General features: G+C 44.0%; 1 protein-coding gene across 2 annotated transcripts in view; it reads left to right on the forward strand.

The window, feature by feature from the left end:
* Nucleotides 1-23,237, forward strand: part of PAK1IP1 (PAK1 interacting protein 1) — a 137,526-nt gene that overhangs the window by 25,396 nt on the left and 88,893 nt on the right. For both annotated transcript variants that reach the window (XM_085607265.1, XM_085607264.1), the window contains exons 3-5: nucleotides 3,532-3,652; nucleotides 3,769-3,843; nucleotides 4,208-4,260. In XM_085607265.1, coding sequence (XP_085463391.1) covers nucleotides 3,532-3,652; nucleotides 3,769-3,843; nucleotides 4,208-4,260 — 249 coding nt within the window. The remainder of the gene's footprint in view (nucleotides 1-3,531; nucleotides 3,653-3,768; nucleotides 3,844-4,207; nucleotides 4,261-23,237) is intronic.

Consider the following 23,237-nt stretch of genomic DNA (forward strand, 5'->3'; position numbering starts at 1 on the left):
GTGTGCTTGTCACCGTAACTTTATTAAACTGGGTGCAGGCTTTCTTTTATAAAAGCTAGTGTGCCTGTCACTGTGAAAGTACTTCCTTATAGGCGTGTGTGTAGTAATGGTCATCCAACAATAGTGTGCCTATCACTGGGCTGCAGACAGAGTAAAGGCATGTGTACTCTAATATGGCATATGGTGTGCCTATCACCGATCAGACTGCTAGATTATTTTTTTTCAAGCAGGTCTGACCATGGCGAGCGGACCACTGTAACTCTCCCAATAGCTTTCGCGTTCTGTCTTATTCATTGTTGCTCGCTGTGCAATTAGAGCTTTTGTCTACGTAAGATGGCCACCGCTTTGAGTTCAAAGCGACTTTCATTGGCTCTAGATTTTTCTTCGGTGAAGCTGACTTGCGCTTCACCTAAAATGAATGCCTGACTTTTGTAGTTGATGACTCCCTCTAGGCTCAAGCGCTAGAAGTCACTATTGTGAAGCTGACTTGCGCTTCACCTAAAATGGCCCCCAGGCTTATGCTAAAAGTTGTGTGCTTTAGTCACATGGAGCTGAGCGCTTGCGCATGCCTTACTTCCTTTGACATCCGGTCATCTTTCTGGAACGACCGCCTAGCCCCTCTGTTTAGACTGCACACAGCACCTTTCGTCACTCATCTGTTTCACGGCGGGAATCAACAATCGCTGCACGATCCTGCAACGATCCCGACACATCTTCTCGTAGCTGTTGGGGTGTAGGTAGGACACGTTCTCCAATCGTCACCAAATGTAGCTTAGGGTTTGAAGTACACTTGTACACAGATCGAGTTAGAACCGAACACAACATAATGGCAGCTCGTGTCTCCCCATCTCATGGCATGCAGCATGCATGTTCATGAGAACTACACACACACACACGTGCACACCCCCCCACCCCCTCAGATTGTGTCAAATACCTGTCAGAAGTACCTGCAAGCGGATTAATTAATCGGGTGCCAACTCATCATAGTTTCAGGTATCATTCTGTGCATGGATATATTGCTTTTGGTAATGATTTCTCCTAATGCTTCCCGATCTTTTCCTGAATACCGATGTGCACAGTGTGTTGTCTCCCGTTGTATCATCTGCTTCGCTTTTGCCTAACTGAAAAGGTGGTAATCATCTTATACAGCCCAGACAAAAAAAACACCTATTACTGTGAATGTTTTTATCATAGCATCAAAACATATCTTGGGTCTAGTTGCGGCAGCTCTGATTGAAGGATGCATCACCTAGTTAGAAAGTTCAAAATGGTTAACTGTCTACCCAGAGGTGGACATCACAGAAAAATCTTCCCAAGAATAAACCTTATGATGATCCTAGAGATCTCAAATAACCTAAAGATAAAACCAGAGATCCACAGGCCTGTCTCAATATGGTAGACATTGGGAGTTCATTATCTTGCCTGTAGGAAAGTACAGTACAAGTATGGCTTTCATGAAGGGATAGTGAGGAGAAAACACTTTGTCTCTCAAAAGAACGTTACTGCAGAACAGCATCTGAATGAACCACAGTACTTTTGGAACAATGTCCCCTAAATAGATGAGACTAAGGGGAAGTTGTTTGGCTATAGTGCATGAACATGAAAACTAAACACTTTTTCACCATGCAAATCTCATGCCTACAGTCCGCCTTTGTGGCAGAGGATTCGGGCCTGCTTTGAAGCTACAGGACCTCAGCACTTCACAATCATTGAATACACCACCCGTTCCTCTACACTAGTGCGTTCTTTATGAATATACAAGAATATCTGTGCAGCAGTTAAAGTTCAACTGAAAGTGGATCATCCAACAGGACAAGAATACCAAGCAACAAATGCACGGCTGAAAAAGAAAAGAAATCGGAATTTTGAAATTTGACTCACCTCGGCTCCAAGGAGATGCTGTGGCAAGACCTAAGGAAAGCTGTGCATAAATAAATTCCCCCAAACTTCTAGAATAATCAGGTTTGTTTGGAGGAATTGGCCAGAAATCCTCTCAGAATGTGACTAAAACTTTCAGGAATTATTTACTTCATTATTGCTGCTAAATGGGGTTCCACTGGTTACTGAATCGGGATTTGCACTTCTTCACACACATTTTTTTAATATTGACCGATATTTTTGCTTATTGATAACAAAATGAAACTTTTGTGCTAGTTGTCATACTGTGGTGAATGTATCCACTTTTGGACTTGGCAAGGAATAAATAGACATCCTATACATATTAATATGTTAAACCATAGAAAATTGAAAGGGGGTTCTTTATTGTTTGCGTCAGTGTGAGTTAATTATATTATCCCACTCCACTATAGCATGTTGTGATAAGGAAATTGGTATATTCTGTTTGTTTCCTTGCCTTGAAAGTGCTGTGATTACATTGGATTAAAGTTTAAAATGTATTAGTTAGTGAGCTGTTCTGCTTTTAAAGAGCCATGCAGCAACAACATGAGCTCTAGTTGAACCTGGGGATGGTGCAGCCCATTCATCTGCTCCTTGAATTAATAGTAGCTCTGGGAACTCCTTTGTCCAATTTCTCTAGTGATTTACATCTACACTGACAAGCAGTTTAATTAATTAGCAAAACCTGGATTATATGCCCTGAAGAAACGTGCTGGACTGACCAATTATACCACACCTAGGCTAAATGGGTTGCTCTACCAAAGCCTCCAAGGAGTTAATACCACTAAAGGTGGGACCATGTATCAAAAACCTTATGTGTCTGTAAAAAATACAAGCACGAATTTAAAAATGGTTTCTTGAACGTGACGCTCACAATAGATAACTCCCTTTACAAAGCATTGTTCACCAGTGTATGCCCAAGGTCATTAATCTTTTGTGAAAACTGTCTTTTCCTTTGAAATTTAAAATGCTTCATTGGAATTATAAATAATTAATATTATATTTACTATTTCTGATCTCCTTGTTTGTCAAAAAGGGTCCTAGGCGTGATGCACTTTGGCAGGAGGGGCCTTTCTAGTGTTGTCAAATCGACAGGGTTAAATATGTCATCAGTGAAATATGGTTATAAATCCTTTGAGTTTTCTATTGTGGGTTTTGTTTTGGAGGGGAAGATGATATGCTACTGCAGGTAGTGGTTTACCCATAAGCCACTCTTAAGATTTCCTTTTCGTTTGGAAACTGGTTCAGTTCTACTTGGCAACTTGATGCCTGTTCACTCCTGCCATGAACTGTTTAGTCCACAGTCTGAGACAGACGCGTATGTTCCAGATTAGTAATTACATTCGGACTCCTAAAATAAGTCCCTCCTGTCTATCTCCCTCCTTTAGTAGTATTTAGAGGTTGAGTCTAGACATGTTTTTTAGTAGTATGGCACCTTCTCAAAAATGCACATCTGATCTAAATGATTGCAATTGCTATAACTGCCGTCCCCTCCGTCCTTAAGAAATACAGTCACATTTATGTTTTTCTGGTGATCTGAATATACAGCTAAAAGACAGAGGTACACAGAGAGACTAGTACAAAATACATGTTTTGTCTCATAAATGCTAAAGGCTCCCCGTCTTGTATCTTCAGGGACTGTGTCCTGCCTTGAATTTTATGGCATGTCACATTTACTCAGCGGTGCTGAAGATGGACTAATATGTGTGTGGAATTCCAAGAAATGGGAGTGCCTGAAATCGTTCAAAGCTCACAAGTGAGTCCCCTTTTGTGTGTGAATAAGATATATATATATATTTATATTTGTTTTGTATGTTCTGATTATAAAGAGCAGTTCTGTAGAGTCAACACTTTTGGTTTTATTTGTCCTAGGGGACATGTGACGTCTCTTTCCATTCATCCCTCTGGAAAATTAGCTTTGTCAGTGGGGACAGACAAGACCTTAAGGTAGGAGAGGACAGGTATGTAAGGGGTCTGATGTAAAGTTGGGAGGTGATCTTAACCCAGTATTGAGCTCCATGATATTACCATAGCTCCGTTTGAAATAGCACTTTCTCCCAAAGCATATTTCTTTAATTGTATTCATTAATGCCATTCACCTCTGTAATGGTGGGTTTGGACATGTGATTATGTGTATGGTAGAGGGAACGAGGATTCAGTGCAAATCAACCATTACTTGATGGCAGAGCCTCAATTTGTTTCGTACAATGGATCTGTTGTCCTCCTAGTCATCATTTTTGATACTACTGATGTATGTAACTATGCTGTGTAAGTATTCTGTCTTTCACTGTTTTGTTCCTGTCTTTTACAGGACATGGAACTTGATTGAAGGCCGGTCAGCATTTATCAAAAACCTTAAGCAAAGTAAGTTCCCATTGCTATTTTGAGGGTAAAACCCAAACATTAAAAGCAAGTTCTTGATAATTGATCCTCCTTCTAAAAACATTAAGTTTTACTGCTCTTTGGGATTAAGTCCTAAAGAAGTACTATATTTCCTCTAATTTCTCTGGAACAGCATGATGTTTAGTGGTAGATCTAAAATACCAGACCTGTCTTCGATCAGTGTTGTGTTCACCGCCAGTGTTAGTAGTTGGGATGTTTATTTCACTTGTGTGTTCCATATCAGTGCTGAGAATGCATATTGCCGACGCCTTACATTTTTGTGAAAACAGCTAAAGTACGCCACTAAAAGACAGTCACACGTTTTTTTGCTGAGTTGATGATAGCAGATCTGGTTAGCTTAATTCAAACTCTTAACAGTGAAATGTATTATGCGATCACACTACTTGGATGATATAAACATTAGTATTGTTTTATTGAAGTTGTCCATTCTAAGTTTGCATCTATTTTTTTTTTCTACAAGATGGTCTTCATTACTGTACATGTGATTAGTGTTTTGTCATAAAGCAGCATTAAAAATGCAAAAAAATTGTGCAGCCGCAGTGCTTGAAAATTCTACTCAAACACTCTTTCAAGTGAAAAATGACATGGAGAAATGCTAAGCTTTTGGTCACTTGTCTGAGTTGGCGGGTGCTATGCTGTCCATTTGTAGCATCGTTTTGATGTTTGTGACTTTTTCCCCAGTCTCCTCTTTATTCTGAAAGGGCTAGTATGATTTAAGAGTCACCAAAGCAGCCCTGCAAACTAATCTACAGAAAAAAACAATCCAGTGGCTCCCTTAGGAGTCACCTTAAGAGTGGTTTGTTTTTGCGGTGATGAATACTTTTAGCAAACTATGAACAATTTTTCGTATTCTTTAAATTCTGTGCTTAATGCTTGATAAATTCATCTTTTCAGTGTTTTGTTCCTGTCTACAGGGTAGTGTATAAATTCATCTCATAGGTGCTAAAGATTGAGCAGTAGGAAAGCTCTTGGCATTTTCTTCTTAATACCAGGACAATTGAAAATAGATATCCACAGGTCACCCTACCAAAGTGCGTGATGAGTAATTGATAACTGTCTCACTCTCAAACCTAATGGCATGCAAAATGGAAATCTGCTACTCAAAATGTGAGTATTCTAAGGAGGATAATAGAAGGTACTGTCTTTAACAAATGCAGTATTGGAAAAGGATGCCTTTGTTATTTAAGTTAACTAAACCGATATGTACCTTGTTTGCATACAAAACTGCTTAAATATTGTGCCATTGAACCAAGAAAGCAAATTAGAGTGCCAAATATGTTTGTATAGTAAAGTCTTTCTCTAGAGGTGTATTTAATGTTAGACATCCTAATTCCAGAGAAATAGATTTTCTCGAATCCATGCTAGAGAATGATTATTGTAACACAATAAATGCATTACTTATGTTTAATGCGTAAGCGTGTAGTCGACGGATAGTTCTTAAATTATGTTGAAATGTATTTACCATTCTCCACTATTTCATGTACTTTTTCCCATTGCTGTGGAACTTTAGTGCAGCAGTTGCATTAGGAGGATTGTAAATCAACCAGGGACCTTGTTTCAGATAGGCTTGTACTGCTTTTCATACTTAAAAAGCTATTTTACAATTCTAAGTGCAGTCATTTTAGTAATTTCCCTCACCCCAAAATGTTCTTGGCAAACGTTTGTGCAGGCAAATGGCAGTTTCCTCATAGCAATCCACATACTTAAACTGCAGCTTTTTGCCCTTTTGTACAGAGCTGAAGTATAGTTGGTCATATGTTACTTTTTACTGGGCAGTAGGACTGCTTTGTGATCACTAGCCTCTGCCCAAAACGGTGTAATTTGTGTTATCATTCTCATGGCATAGGTCTGTGGCAGACGCTGCCCCTGTTCTATAATGTCCAAGGGGTAAAACCCATATACCACAGCCATGGTAGCCCTGCTTCTCATTTAAAATTAATTTAAACTCTGTGGGAGACTGGTTGAAGTGAAAACGACCTTGTGCCAGAAAAACCAGAAACCTGATCTGCTGTTAAATTCAGGCTTTCAACCTGGGAGATCACATAGCAGGCTCCATGTACATTTAGTGCTAAACTCTTGATGCTAGTAGCTTTAAGAAGTTACCGACTTTTGAGGGGTTTTTTTTAGAACCCCTTTCAGAGAGCCATGGGGCACGCAGGTGCTACTAGCCTCAACTGTTAAGGTTGAGGCCTTTTATTCTGGGTGTCCTGGGCCCTGCCATAAAATGGATTCTGCGCAACTGGGCTTAGTACTTCCTCTGCCCTTGACTCCAGTCCACGACTGCCTCTGGGTAGGAGAGAAGATGCAGAATAGTGAATACACTCATAACTCAAAATGCGCTCTGTAGCAAATCATTGCCCAGCCAGATACTGACTCTTATGAAGAAAATACTTTATTTTCTTATGCTATCCATACAAAGGGAAACAAATACAACACTCCTGAACAATTACTCAGTCCTCTCCTGAGGTCGGGGCTCTAGTGTTTCTTGGGCAGTTCCCTGTCCCACTTTTTCCTCGCGTTAGCCATTGTGTTTATTTCCCGTTCAATATTGGTATCATCCAGGGAATACCCCGCTAGTAGTCAGTCTCAAGAGGCCACTGCGGTGTGAAGCATGTGGGTGCTGAATCTCATTCACGTTCGTGTTACTGAAGCAACTGGAGGCTTTCTGAGGCTCCTTCTCCTGGGTAAGTGTTCAATTAGTCCCCTGATGGGAGAGGGAGGGAGTTGCTATGACTGATGTCTGGGGTCCCTCGCCTCGGTGCTGGTGTGCAGGTGATCTCATGGCGCTCTCACTTTTCTGACGGGAGTATAACAAGTCGCAGTCCTAGGTGCTCCTGTTAATCCCCTCTGGCATTCAGGGACACTGCAACTCACAGTCCGCGGACTCCGGACTGATCAGCACGGTGATATTCTCCACGTCATACACAGTCACCACCTTGTAACCGCACAAGGTTACGGCCCTTGCCACACAGCAGTCCTTTCCATGGGGCCCCTCCTGGCATACGGGTTCTCCCTCTCACTACTATGCACTGCTCCCGGCTGGCTCAGCTCAGCACACACACACACACACACACACACACATATATATATATATATATATAATCTCCTCTCCTGGCATACGCGGGTCTCCAACTTTGTCCTGCTCACGGGCAACGACCCAATCGATGCAGCAGCCATTTCCTCACATTTTACACAGGAATCCTACTCGACAGGGCTCCCACTGGACTTGCTCCCTGTAATTCTCTCCTCTTCCTCACAGGGCACATTGGTTTTGGCAGGCTCTGGTGCTCCAGGGCAGGTGTCTTGAATTCTCTTAGTGAGTTCCCCTCACCGAGCCGGGAGATTAACATGCCTTGGCCCCCAGTCTTGGTCACAGACAAGATTCTGGCAGAGCTTCCCTTTACCACACAGTTCATCTGGCTGCTTGAAGATGTCAATTTAATTTTTGGGGTCTCAGGTTCCTTATTGTCCATTTCCAGACACACATGTTATTTACGGTCTGAATCGTTGAAGTTTTATGTTGGGCTTCTGCTTCTTTTAAAGTGTCCACAGTCTGTCACAGGAGGAGTCTTTCACAACACAGGCCACAGGAGTGACGAGTTAACACTTGGATGTCCGTCACAGTGATGTATGCATCAATAAGTTATCCCAGGGTCTCCAGCCCTAATCGTTGTTTCTCTTATTAGCCCCATCTCCTTCCAGAGACCTGCCCAGGCCCCTTCCTTGTGGCCACTCACTGAATCAAATAGCACACTGTGTACTGTAAAAGCTTTGCTCCTCCTGCCTCAGTGTGTTTCCAACCCATCTTATAGGAATGCAGCAATAGACCTCAGTCAGGCAGGATCTCTCTGCCTCCTCCATCTGTCACCATGCAGGCATGGGTCTTCCAAAATAGAATCCAGTACCCTCCATGTATTGTACCATCTACAGGTACAAATGCACTCTGGGCCTGCCTGCACACCTCACGGTACTGTACCCTCTTTGTACTGTATTACTTGGGACAAATACATCCATCAAATGCATTTAACATGCATGGCCTTTATCCTTCCTATACTGTACCATTTACAGGCACACGTACACCCGTTACATGCATTTAACATACAACGTGCTGAACAGCACTACATCCTTCAGCTACTGTACCATACAAAGGCACATGTACATACAGCACATAAATTCACCATGCATAACTTCAGCATTGCATTATCCCTGTTTAGTACCCTCCCCTGGCACACATACACCCAACTCGAATATTCTACTTCTGGGCTGCACAGCACTTCACACAAGCTGATGTAGGCCAATGGTGAGTTAAGTACACAGCAACAGAACTTTTAAAAAGGTGAGTGAGCCTGTAGGCCTCACTCCGATGACGCTGGTTAAAAAGGACCTGTTCACGCCTACTGATCAATACATAGTGTGCTGCACTTGTGCTGCTTAACTTCTGGTGATAGAAGTAGCCTTCCACCACTATGAGGGCTGCGCTTTGGGCACACCTCCCAGTCCAACAAGACCGCAATCGGTGAGGCAGGCTTATGTCATGGCACACACGCTTGATCCATGTTTGCCTATGACAACAAAAATCAGCATTCGAGATCCAGACATCAGTACAGTTGTGCACTCAGGGCAGGGTAGCAGGTCCGTTAACATGCAGAGGATTTTCCGTTCCAACAGTCTTGATGCAATTGTTGGTATATTTTTTAAAGTCTGTTTGTGTTTTTCATGAACGTGTAAGATTGAGTTTGTTGGCTTTGTGGCGGTATCCTACTGGCTCTGAGCTTCAGTGCACACTTCATTTGGGGACCCCTTCAGCGTTGCCTATGGACACAAATTTGTGAAGAATATTCTGGATGAGCGTGTGAACCTTTAAGTCCTCGTGACTAAAGGAGATGAGGTGACTGATCTGTTCTACCCCCACCATGTTGAGTAGTAGTGGAAAATGGTACCTGCTAAGCCCTTCTGCTCCATAACGACTACCCTGGGATTGACAGTTGGACCTCCATGAAAGTATGAGTTTGGACGAACTGGGAACTGGTGAGGTTGGTTAAAGTACAGCTAATCTCTGTGCTCTACCAGCAGTGCAGATTGTTCAATCAATAGGGTGTCATGAGGCAATGACATTGCAACATTGCAGAGGATGCAGCCACAATGAGCTTGCAGTATGAAATACCCAGACTATGACATGAGCTACTATGCTATTCAGTCATCTTAATTGAATGATATTCAGTTAATTAAATTAATTACACTAGAGCTGTTTGTAATTGGCTGCCATTATTGAGTAAACTGAGGTACCAAGCCATTGGCGGGAACCCTAATGAGTGCTGTTCCAAGGAAAAGTAAGGTGCCGTCATACCTGCAAAAGCGATTCTAATTTTTACATGAGATTTGAAGGCAAATTTTGTATCTCCTTTGTTTCTGGAGAAGGAAATAGTATCTTAACTACAATCTGGAAGAAGTGATGCACAGTCCAGTTGAGTGGAGTTAGTAATGTGGTACCACAATCCATGAAGTGAAAAGTTGGTAAAAGTAAAATGGAAAATGAGACCTTAGCAAGCAGGGCATCCGAAGGAGAGTAAAAACAGTCACAAATAACTGAGCAAGTTTCAGAAACAGAAGCTGTAAACAAGTGGGTTTTTTTTTCTAGTAACTTGCCCTACTGAACAAATCTGCCCTAATTATCTGAAGTGTATGTCTGCCCTCTTTTTATTCATTTTTTTTTTAAATAGTTAGATTACTCCAGGTGGTCAAAAGGTACATGGGCAGGTGATTCTCCAACCTGTCATTTTTTAGGTGCATACTATATTTAAATATGTTTATACTTTTGTGTAAAAATTTGTAGTAGTTTTTGAAATGTCTATGAAAAGTTAGAGATACCTGGGCTGAACTTAAAAGTGTGGGTTGTTCAAAAACCTTTCCTGTATCTTTTGCTGAACAGGGATGGTTGTTAATCCAACCGCAGTCAAATGGTTCATAGTTTACAAACCACATTTGTAGGAAGATGGCCCTATACGCTATACCAAAATGAGCTATATGGTGCACAGAGTCCAGTGTAAACCCAAAGATAGGCAGAGGTAAAAGTAGATGGCACCTTACTCTCTATTTGTGGTAGTGTGGGGGAGCAGTAAGGCTTTATCAGAGGGTAGTGTTGAGCATTTGTTGGACACAGTCAATCGCCAAATGATGTCACGCACTCAAAGACTGAACTCGAACCAATTTGATTTGTTATAAAAATATTATTTAGTTGTATTTATTTCCTAGAACCAAACAAGCCTGGCACAGGTAAGTGTATTTGATAAGGCAGGTTATACAATACAAGCAAGCTGAATGCAAATTACTTTGTTAAAGGTTTGTAAATGCTTTCAATACAGTGGAAATTGCTGTTAAATTACCTTGAATTACTTTGTAGATTACTTTCTGGATTACTTTTTCTGCTCGGTGTGATACACCTAGATATCACACTGGGACATTTCCTAGAGAAAAGGTAGGTAAGTAAGCAATTTTTTAGTTCTTTGCAGTTTAATGCAAAAACCAACTTCACACACAACATTTTTCAAGGAAAAACAGTCAATGTATTCCTATGGAGAGAAATAAAGTTATCGATTAACCAGTAAGTACTTTGTTGTGGAAGTTGGTATTCTGGGGTTAGAACCAGAGTTCCCCCAGTGTCAAGGATGCACTCTCTCAGCACCCTAAGTGGCACTAGGGCGGCTGGGTGCAGAGTGCTGAGGCGCAGTGTTATCCAGTGGGGGGTAGGGGGCCCCCGGTTAGTGGCTGCTCACGAGCAGGCATCCGAGTTGTGGGAGCAAAGCTCCTGATGTTAGGCTCAGGGCAAAGGGGGAACCGGTTTAGCACACAAAGTACACCCACAGCGGGTGCAGGGTGCTTGTTTGGCATCAGGTGCCCTGTTGTTTTCAATGGGTATTCTCTGTTTCGGTTTTTAGCTGCAGGCTTGGTCTAGGAAGACTCCCGGGAGGAACCAACAGCTGGGCAGGTAAGTTGGAGGGCTCGGGGACATAGGTCCATCTCGGGGTCTTTTCTCCAGGGCGCAGGGCGGCTGGATGCAGGGGTGTCTTTTGAGATCTGATTTCACCTTACCAGGTCACTTGTGGTTGGGGGGGGGGGGGGGGGGTGTGTCCGTGCAGAGGCTAAAGGCGACGTTGAGGAGTCCTAGAGGAGTCAATCCACGTTGGACTCGGACTCTGGAGCACTAGGGGACCACGCTGGGACTGGTGGGCCACTTGGACTCCGGCCGTATGCGTCTGGTGCAGTGGTGGTTCCAGGCGTTGCGTTTCTTTGTCCTCAGCGGGCTCGAACTTTTTCTTGGCTGTTTCTTTTGAACAGAGCTGCTGTTCACTTATCGGTCTTTGTTGAAGGCAGTCTGTCCTCCCAGGGTTCTGGAGGTCGCAGACTGCAGGACAGGTCAACTTCTGGCACGGGATCTCTGGAAACTGCAGACGGGCTGGGGCTAAGTCAGTTCTCTGCAGTCTCTTCTGCTGGGAATCTTCTTTAGTCCTTCTTCGGGGGTTGCGGGAATCTTGGTTCTGGGCTGCCCCCTAAATACTGTATTTGGGGATCATTTTAGGGGTCTCTAGGTCAGTAGCCAATGGGCTACTGACCTTAGGGTGACTACACCCTTTGGGCCAGATGTACGACCGTTATTTGCGGCCACAAAGGGGACTTCGGCCCCTATGCGACCACAAAATTGGTCAGCCCAATGTACTAACCCTATTTTGCGAGGTGCTAACCTATTAGTGACTTGCAAAATAGGGTTAGCGACTTGCTATTATGAAGGGGCGTGCCAAGGGCGTCCTTTCTTAATAGCGAGTCCTTACCCAATGTATGATTATTTTGTGATCGCAATTGCAGTTGCAAAACACTCACAATTTAACACCCTTCTCAGAAGGGTGGTAAGGCACTCACAAACGGGAATTGTGAATGGGTTCACACATTTTTGAAAAGCAGGCAGGCAGTGGTTCCAGGTACCACTGCCTGCCCTTAAAAAATGAAACTGAAAAGTAAAATTTTTCTTTTTTAAATGCATTCCATTTTCCTTTAAAGAAAATGGGCTGCATTAAAAACAGCCCTATTAATATTCATGAGGCATGCAATTTGCGACCCCATCGGGAATCGCAAACGGTGTCTGAGACACTGTTGTACATTGAATTTTGCGACTTGAAATTTGTTGCAATTTGCGAGTCGCAAGATTCAATGGTCGTACATCTGGCCCTTTGTGTGGTCACCCCACGTGGGGAAGTGGGCACAATCCCTAATCCTGGTTGAGACTGCCTGCCTTCTGCAAGATGGCGGGCACTGAAGAGTGGTCTTCACGTCGCCTCCCCCACCTGAGGGGTGGGGTTCAATCAATCAATCAAAGACATTTATAGAGCGCACTACATACCCGTATGGTCTCAAGGCGCTGGGGGTGGGGGGGGTGCCGCTACTGCTCGAACAGCCAGGTCTTCAGCTTCTTCCTGAAGGAGAGGTGGTCTTGGGTCAGGCGCAGGTCGGGAGGGAGGGAGTTAAAGGTCTTGGCGGCCAGGTAGGAGAAGGACATTCCTCCTGTAGTCGCTCTTCGGATGCGGGGGACGGCGGCGAGGGCGTGGTTGGCTGATCGGAGGTGGCGTTTGGGAGCGTAGAAGTTGATTCGGCTGTTGAGGTAGCTCGGGCCTTGGTCGTGTAGTGCTTTGTGTGCGTGGGTGGGGAGGCGGAAGGTGATTCTTTTGTTGACGGGGAGCCAGTGTAGGTCTCTCAGATGTCCGGAGATGTGGCTGGTTCGTGGGATGTCGAGGATGAGTCTGGCTGAGGCGTTCTGGATCCGCTGGAGTCTCTTCTGGAGCTTGGCGGTGGTACCGGCGTAGAGGGCGTTGCCGTAGTCCAGTCGACTGGTGACGAGGGCCTGGGTGACGGTCTTCCTGGTCTCGGTGGGGATCCACCAGAAGATCTTCCGTAGCATGCGTAGGATGTTGAAGCACGCCGAGGAGACGTTGTTGACTTGCCTGGTCATGGAGAGGGAGGAGTCCAGGATGAAGCCCAGGTTGCGTGCATGGTCTGTCGGTTTGGGTGCGGTGCCCAGGGCGGGAGGCCACCAGGAGTCGTCCCAGGCGGAGGGTGAAGAGCCCAGGATGAGGACCGCCGTCTTGTCTGAGTTCAGTTTCAGGCGGCTGGTCGTCATCCACTCGGCTACCTCTTTCATCCCTTCGTGCAGGTTGGCTCTGGCGGCGGCGGGGTCGTTGGTCAGGGAGAGGATCAGCTGGGTGTCGTCGGCGTAGGAGATTATGCTGAGGTTGTGTTGGCGTGCGATGGCCGCGAGGGGGCTGATGTAGACGTTGAAGAGAGTAGGGCTCAGCGAGGATCCTTGAGGGACGCCGCAGATGACTTCGGTGGCCTCTGACTTGTACGGAGGTAGGCGGACTCTCTGTTTTCTTCCGTCGAGGAAGGAGATGATCCATTCCAGCGCCTTGTCCTGGATTCCGATGTTGCTGAGGCGCTGTACTAGGGTGCGGTGGCAGACAGTGTCGAATGCCGCGGAGAGGTCTAGGAGGATGAGGGCCGCTGTTTCTCCGTTGTCCATCAGGGCTCGGATGTCATCGGTGGCGGCGATGAGGGCGGTCTCGGTGCTGTGGTTGGCTCGGAATCCAGACTGTGAGGTTGGCAGAGCTGGGGACTCCTTCTGGGGTGTGCTGATTTTTCCAGCCTGTCTTCAGGCCGAAAAGGAGGGGAGACAGGAGGGGGCCTGCTCCTGATGGCAGGAGAGGCTGGGGGTCGCATTACAAAGACGGCAAGGCCTTTGAAGCTCTCCTGCCACAGATGGCTCTTCCTGGCCTGGGGGAGGTGTGACCACCTCCGCCCAGGAAAGGCTTTGTTTCTGGGCTCAGGGGGTGAAGGCTCCCACTCCAGGGGTCCAGAAACATGTCTCTTGGTGGAATGCTGGTGTGTACCACTCAGGGAACCCACCAGAGGCTGGTTGTTTTTCAGCTAAAGGTGTGGCTGACCTATGCCAGGGCAGTAGATTGTCGACTCTTCACTTTGTTCAGCACCAAAACACGCAGCCTGCCATGGGATGGGATTTTTGGGGGGGGGGGGGGGGGAGGGGGGGGGGGTGTGTGTATGTATGTATACAGGTGCTCTAAGGGTGGCACAATAAGTGCTGCAGCCCTTGGAGGCCTTCCCCGGCCACAGTGCCCTTGGTACCTTTTACAAGGCCAGCATTGTGCCAATTGGGGGTACAAGGACTAGTTTTGGGAAAGAATACGGGTCCAGTGAACCTGATTGGCAGGGACCCAGGGCACAATAAGTCAAAGTAATCTGGCAAAAAGTGTGGGGGGGGTTACTGCAACAGAAACCCAGCTTCCTACAACGTTCTGAGAAAAGTCGTGGGGGCCACGTGGGTGTAAGGTGAACACAACATTAAAGGGGGCTGAGGTGACACCCAAGGAAAGGTGTAAAATGCTATTCCTCGGAAAAAAAGACCAGAAAAACCTACGGTTCTCAAATCTGGCCTAGCCAATGTGAGAATTCCTATCCTATTCTCAAACCATCAGCTGGGGGCTAGAAAAACAAAATGGAAAAAGCGATTAGGACACTACTCCGGTACCCAGAATAGTGACACCACATATCCGCTAACCATTAGCATCAGTGTGGACATAACTGTGGATATGGTATTTTTTTCTTTGCATTATATGCTAAAAGCATGTTAGCTTTGGACGCGTTCCATAGGTTTGTTGTATGGTGATTGTCAAACAAGCCATTACAGGGTCCTTGAGTGACGTTGTACAATTTAGTTTTGTAAGGTGAGGGTAGTCTTTTCCCCACTAAATTGTGATTACATCCGTGTATTAACAGTAGTGCTTTCACTGGTGAGTAAAAAAAAATAAATATTGTGGATAGTACGTTTGCTCAATTTAGCTGTCAGCTGGTCTCTGTCTTACAAATTACTGAATATAACCAACAAGTCAAGTGACTTTTGGGGAAATGTTCAGCTTATCACCTTCTTGGGCATAAAGTGATAGAGCCAAGTACATGCCATGCACGCCCGATTCCTCTTTTCCGTACAAAGTTGCTTTTTTTTCTAAGCATATACCAATCACGTTATAGTGAAAGGGTACTAAATGTGCTTGCAACGTTGACTATCTGAACCTGGCAAAAAGTAATGGCCTCTAAGACAGTTGGGGATATGCCCGCCCATTGCGTCTTTTACCAGAGATTGTTCAGTGAGAATTTGTGTCGAAACTTAGCATAAACCAATACTTCGCAAGTTTTAACTGCGCATGCATTTATAACGCAAATGGTTAGAAATGTACTTTAAATGCTTCTATTCCGCATTCTATTACTACGCATAGCACTACTACGCATTTTTCCTGTAATGGTTTATGCTAATTAAAAAAATCACACTAAAATCATGCGAAGGGCTTTAGGGCGGGGGATTTTTTTTTAAAAATCGGCTGTTAACTAAATAATCATGAATTATAAAAAATCTCCTTTTTTTTATTTTTAAAACTCACATTTTATACATAGTATGTCATTCACCATTTTACAAAATTATTCGTCCGAAAATAAAACTTTTTTAAATAATTTATTCTGTGTACATAAGTCGAACATTCAATGTATATAAAATCTCATCACTACCCAAACCCTCACACTCTACAGTACCCTACACGACTCCCAACACCACTACCCTAAACCCTAATACACTACCCACTACACGACCTTCCCCCTGCCTGGACCCTACAGTCTAACACTACACTTCATGACCCCCCGACACTACCTTACACTACACAAACACCACACCACTACCCTGAACTCTAATTCACTACCCCCTGCATGCCCCTCCCCCCCTCCGCACCATACACTCAAACACTACCCTGCACGCCCCCTGACACTACCCTAAACCACTACCCTACACTACCCTAAACCACTACCCCCTGCACATCCCTCCCCCGACCCATAGTCCTGTCCCTACTCCCAAACACTACCCTTCTTGACCCCCGTCACTACCCTAAACCCAAATTACACTACACAAACACAACCCTTAAACCTTAAACACAGCCCCCTGCACGACCCTAAAAAATACACTGCCCCACTTACCTCTCTCCCCTCGTGGTCCCTCTCTTCACCTTCACTCTTGGATCCACTCTTCTACTTCAAGCGTCTTAAGAACAGCACGTCATTGTTTGGAAACGGAAGCGCCTCCTTTTCCAAACAACGATGTGGATAGTCTGCAAAGTATTTCACTTTACGAAGTAACAGTAATTGCGTAGTAACAGCATGCTAAGTAAAAGCATGCGTACTAAAAGTTCCTGCGAACTTAAAAATGCGCACTAATAGTAATACGTAGAAATGCCCGCGAAGTAATGGTAGATTACCATTCAGTGAACATGAAAGTTGTATGGCATACTAGTAAAATATGTGCAGTATATCTTGAACAACAGTTTTATTATAAGGTAAATCTTTATCACTTGGCACCTAGTCCACCCTCAACTTCAAAGGCAGTGTCATCATTTTTAATCCATTCATACAGCAATATTGATTTCTAGTTTCATAATTGTTGCTCTGTCTGTGTAGAGCCTGCTCATGTTCCTGTGGCTAAACCTGTTCTATTCCTCTGGCTAGACATGCTGTGCTTGTATAAAAGTATTTTTATTGTTACAGAGTTGAACTTATGGTCTCTCATAGCGATACCATTGATGCGAACGTGTAATGCCTCCAGTAATGTAATTTGTGATGCTATTTGTGACTTTATGTGGGAGGGCCAGCAGTGTGGGTGAGTTGCGGGTTGGTTGGTCACCATAACTGGGTCGTTTCAGTGGTTAGTGGAAACCATAGGTTTCCTCCATCAAGTTTAAGGGTATAACTGTTTTTAGTTGCCAGGCTCCAAATAATGATATGGAACCATGTTTTGCATCGTTCCGTATTAATAGACAAATTGGGGTCTTCAATGCAAAACACTAACTTTCCCAAGTTGCATTCTTGAGTAACCTCAATATTTTGAATCATGTTAACTTTTGTTCCCAATATTTTGCATACATTAGCAAAGTGACCCATTGTATTGCATTCTTTGTTAAATGCTAGATGCATCTTAAAGTAGAGTGCATGCTAGCTGGAAGTTTTAGTAAAACTATTGGATTATTTGCCCTTGTGTATCATGCTGCCAGAGATTTACTATGAATTTAATAAAGCTCTTGATTGCTTAATGAAATGTTTCATGGGGGAAACCAAAAATAGCTATGGTACACCTCAAGTTCTACACCACATACTCGTATCCTCGTGAGCCAACAATGAAGTATGTTGCAGCCCTGAAAGTGCTAGCAGCCAGATGTGATTTACACTGTTTTGTTGGACATTCTGTACGTGTTGGTCATTTATTCTTCTGTTATTACGGGGCCTAATTCTTCGTTGGTAGAAACCAGATTGTTGAGACTGTACGGGCAGGGAGAAGGGCCACAGTCTGTGGCTCACACAAAATGAATTGGTTTCTGTGAGGAAATTCTGGTCCCTCTTTGTAACTGATTCGGAACAAAATATCCAAATCTATAGGACTGGTTCCCAGACATTAGTCTGTGGTTTCTTAGTTGGAAGAACTCTCTACAGTGTTAATTCAGGCCTACAGCAGAATGTTTAGTAGCAGGTGGTACCTGGTAGTGTTACGCAGCAGCAACAGTCTTCTTTGTCCAGTGACTCTCATGCACTTCCAAGACACAGGAGAGAAGCTCCACTGATATTCAGTAAGTAAACTTTGTTATGATTAATTAAAATTGTACTAAAGAGGAAGCAGCAGTTTCATTAAAAAGTTTTAGGTAAGAATGTTCAAAGTGCTCATGCTCAGTCTGGAAGTTGTCAGATAACCCCAAGGTGCCAGGATAGCCCATAGTTTTGATGTTGGGATTTCCGCTCCGGCTAGCAGCCCGGCCAAGGTTTCTGAGTATTTCTGCGGGGAATTAAAAGTTGTGGTCCAACTAAGGAACAATGCGCTCAGATGCTTATTGGAGTAGTTTCTATTCAAATGTATTTAAAAGGTTTTTGTGTTCGATGTGCAAGTTAGCAGCTTCAAAAGATGCTTTTGTGCTGTCTAGAAGTTGTCAGAAGTCTCCAGGGGGCAGGATTGCTCGTAATTATGACGTTGGTGTTTCCACTCTGGCTAGAAGCCTGGCCCAAGGTTCTGGCAGTCTGTTGAAAACTGAGGTGCAACTACTCCTCGGTCGCTTGTTGGGCTGTTTTTTGTTCAAATATGTTAATAAATTTCAGGAAACAGTTTAGAAAAGGGTCGTCGGGCTCTAGGCAGGATATAAAAGCCTGCCTGCATGTGCAGATCCCTTTGCTTTTTAGCTAAGGTTTGAGGAGGCGCCTCCTCTTCTCTGCCGTTTTGGTACAGATGAAGGCTAGGTACAGAAGGTCGCATTAATAGAGCCGCAAAGGCAGCAGTCTGTCGCTGGAGTGCAGTCATGCAGGTTTTTCTGCTAAGGTGGGTGGACAGCCCAGGCAACACTGCAGCAGCTTGAGATTCAGGTGGAGTGGAAATGTGCAGGCTAAGTAAGACGCCTGCTTTAGTTTTGGGTAGCCATTTTTGACTGTCCATGCATAACTCCTTTTTGCAAACTCCTCTTTGTCTTATACTAGAGAAATTTTAGCCATTGCAAAGTTTAACTAGTGTTTTTAAAAGCGTTGCATCACAATGCAGAGACCCACAGGTTCCAAGGTGAAAGTTGACTAATTATTGGTCCAGGTATTCTTTTGAGCTCTTGCTGTGCCTGCTGCAGCTCGCATTGTCAATTGCATACCACAGAATGCTATTCAGTGATTTTTGGCTTTGCATGTTTTAGTCTAAAGCAGCATTTGACAATTTCCCCCTGTCGCCTTATTGATTGCCTCATTAGGCCGAATTTGACTTGGGGAGGAACTCGGAGCTAGGTTTAACACATTGTGATGGGCTTTAGTTTGGAGGTTGTCCAGAAGGGTCGAGTCCTGACCGAACAGAGCATCAATGCCATAGGTTAAAGTTGGCAGGAGATTTTCTAGCATGACTTTCACGAGAGGATTGAGTGTTGGGCCTTTCAATTTCTTGCGCAGGATGCTGAAAGCAGCGGTTAAGGCATTGCCCGTTTGTAATGACTCGTATCTGTTGTTTGGCCAGACCCTTGTCATCTAGAAACACCCCTAGGTACTTGAATTCTTTTACTGTTTCTAGGCTGTGCGCTCCAAGATGCCAGGTACCGCTTATCTTGCGTGCCTTACTAACCAGCATCACCTTGGTTTTGTTTCGGTCGATCACCAGTTTGTTTTGTATAGCGTGCAATTGGAGTGTGTTTATCAGTCTCTGCATTCCTACTTTGGTTAAGCTACACAGAACCACGTCCTCCGCTTATAGTAGGTGGTTAAGTGCTGGTGTGCCAAGACATAGAAGTGTGGCTGCTGGGCTGGTTTCGTCAAGAGCCAGAGAGAGGTCAGTCATGAAAAGATTGAAGAATCCGCTGATACCAGACATTAGAGATGTCAAGGTATAGCTGGTTTACGCCTTGTTCAGGACCTTTTGCACACTTCTGCTTCAGTGGAAAGTTCCAGTGGGCAAGCAGGAACCAATTAACAGTAGCTTCACACTATTGTTGTTGATCTGCTGGACATTCTTATTTGGAGTGGTTGTCCAGTTTTGGGACCGGAGGCAACATTCTCTTCATTGTCCTCAATCAGGCACATATTAATTCTTCCATCCCTTTCCCTTGATTATTATCCAGATACAGCAAATTTAAATTTGTTAGCCTTTACTTAACCAATTAAGAATAATGGCGTTTGAACAAAATGCTGAGTTTAAATTCACCAGCTATAGCGGTCTATGTACAAAACTTGTTCTCAAGCATTCGTTTTAGATGTAAGTGGAGAACACGTATGTTCCAAGCTTCCATTTCATATTTTGCAACTTTTCCAAATGTTTCTGTACATTAACTACTGGCTAACAGTAGTGTCAATGGTGCCAGTTATGCACAAAAGCATGCCTGTTGTACCAGCATTTACTCCTTAACATGTTACTTTGTTCTAGGTGTAAATGAAGAACATTTCTATTTCATAGTTCTGTCTCAGATTTGGAGTTTGTGCATCTGCGCCCAACTTGCTTACATATTAATAGCTGACTTATCAGAGTGTCAAATATACCAATTTAAATACCAAATGGGTTTCAGTTTTGAAGCTAAGCACAAGCAGCTAAAGGTGAATTAGCAGGTTCCGGTAACAACGGAGGTTGAAACACCAGGTCTCCAGGTCCGCCCAAAAGAGGGTCACAATGGATTTCCTTCATTAATCCGTGGCCTCACTTTCAGATTTTGGCCACCTTACTTAAAAGCACAAACTGATAGTCCTCTTCTGCTCTGGAAAATTTGAGATCTGTGTACATTTCCTGCTTTCCAAGCCATGTGGGAATGTAGTTGTTGACGAGAATGTGGGGACTGAAGTTGCAGAGAAACTTGCTGTTATATTGCATGGCCATGGCTAAGCATATCATCTTATGAACAGTACCTCAGCAGAACAGAGGGCCTTAGCAGTACTTTTACTTAAGCCAGACCTCACAGGCAGTAGGTGGCTGAGCTGTGGGCCCACTGGAGAAATCTCCCGAGATTTAGTGGGTAGAGCACCATTTGACTCTTCTAGGTCATTTTGTAGTGTTTAACGCAACGCATCCTCTAAAACTGTAGTATAGCAGGACTGTTTAGCTTCATAGGATAAACCTGTGGTAAGGCAGAGTTGAGAAGACAGCCTGAAAAGCGAAATTTCCAATGCTTATAGGGCAGAGTGAGCTGAGGGAGCTAAAACATGTTGACAATATTCCAATATAGTGTTTCTCCTGGCAGTAATTTTCAGTCTTTGCAGGACAAAATGTACATTGTGTATGAGCTCTGGTAAATGCTGTGTTGCGCACACACACCATTTGCCCGATCTGGTGCTCTCATCTGCATGTTCGGTTTAACTTGTATCTGCCAGTAAATAATCTCATTTGTATATGTAGTATATATAAAACTAATATTGATGTATGTGTACATCTGTAAAACCTTGCCAATGAACTCAAAACTAAGTTGGTGTGGTCCCTTACAGATTAGATCATTGACAGATTGCGTGGACTGCTGAAAGTATTATCTGACAAAATAATAGTAGAAGGGTGGTGCAAGTGAGAAAGTAAGTTATTAGTTTTGAAATACAGGTTTAATGAGTGGACATTGGATGTATATGTGACATCCAAAATTAATTGGTGTTTTAATATGCATTGGTGTGTTAACATTTAATGAAGCTAAAACAATGTAGATTGTACCTTGAATTCTTTGCACATTCTGATGTGGTGTCTTGTTGATATGTAATTCGAATATTTAAAAATAATTTACCAGTGAAGAAGACACTCACAGGAACCGGTTTTGACTTATTTTGTTGACTATTTATTCACTTGTGTTTCCTGGAGAAAGAAAATGTTATGGGGGAAATTTTGTATGACTAGATCTTAAGAAACTGGATCCCAAGGTGCATGTCCCAGCACAATTTTGAAATAATTCTACTGATTTGTTTGTACTGGACCGTATTGTTTTTTATTCCAAGCACTGTAACAATATTAAACTGCGAGTTATAAATTCTGGCTCCCGGGGGGGTTGTAATTCTGATTAAACATGTGGACAGGCAACCTTTGCAGGTACACAGCTGTAAGTAGAATATGGGAGAGGGAAAGACTTAATCTCTGTTCGGTCTGCTCACCACCAGAGCTTCAGTCGGCCTCTTTAGATGCATCAGGCAACATACTACTACAATTGCCAGAGGGCAGACTGGTACTGGGGCGGGGGGGATTAATAATATAATTTCAACGGACTTAGATGTTTGGAAGGGGTCCACTCGGTGCGGGCACCGTGAGACCACGAGGCCAACTGAAAGGGTTTTTCGAGGCGCTGGGCCTGGGGAACATTTGGAGGCACCAATACCCAGGCACGAAACAATACACACACACACACACATCTCTCAGCAGCGACGGGCAGCCTTTCAAGACTAGACTACATAATAACACAAGTTTCTAGACTTGGAGAGTTCAGGGAAGCTACACACATACCAAGAGGTATATCAGACCTCTCACCTGTAGAAGTGAATCTAGTTGGCCCGGGAAGGGACTACACGCTACCCCCGAGAATAGAATCCGGGTACCTCAAGGATGAAGACTTTATGGACAACATGCGGGACGGGGCAGAACAGTACTTTGTGGAGAATAGGAGTATGGTGGATTCTGCAGTGTCCCTCTGGGAAGCCTTTAAAGCAGTATTTTTAGAGGTCAGGAACAGGCCAAAATAGGAGTCATTAAAAAGGACAAAAATATTAAATGCGCCACCTTTAGAAAAAGAAATAATCAGTCTTGAGGCACAGGTAGCCGGAACTGATCCCCCAACAGATGTAGAGAGACCTCCATATCCGACAAAAAGAGCTCAAAGACCTAGCCGAAGATAGCGCCAGAGCACAAGCAAGAGCAATGCAACACAGACTCTATGACATAGGCGACAAGGCCAATAAACTGCTGGCATAGTTAGACAAGAGACCGATTAAGGGGGGGCTGGGTCCCAGGGTTGCAAGACGAGAATGGTAACACACGAAACGGGGGCAGAAATAGAGGAGTAATTTGCAAAATATTACGAAAAGCTGTATACCTCTCACTTACGGGATATCTCTGTCATACCTCCGCGAGGAGGACAAAGACCGGTTAGATTAAGATCTAACGACCGAGTAAGTTAACGCAGCGTCACAAGCACTACAATCCGAGAAAGCAGCAAGCCCCAATGGACTCCCAGCAGAGTTATATAAAGCAATGCAAATGTAACAACAGAACATATGTTAAATATGTTCAACCAGGCGTTGCAAGGTGTTCTGCAAGTGGATCAACGAAAAGCATTGATAAGAGTAATACCAAAACCAGGGAAACAACCCACTTGGTGCGGCTCATA

Source organism: Triturus cristatus, chromosome 5_2 (genome assembly GCF_964204655.1).
Source record: "Triturus cristatus chromosome 5_2, aTriCri1.1, whole genome shotgun sequence".
NCBI classification, from domain to species: domain Eukaryota; kingdom Metazoa; phylum Chordata; class Amphibia; order Caudata; family Salamandridae; genus Triturus; species Triturus cristatus.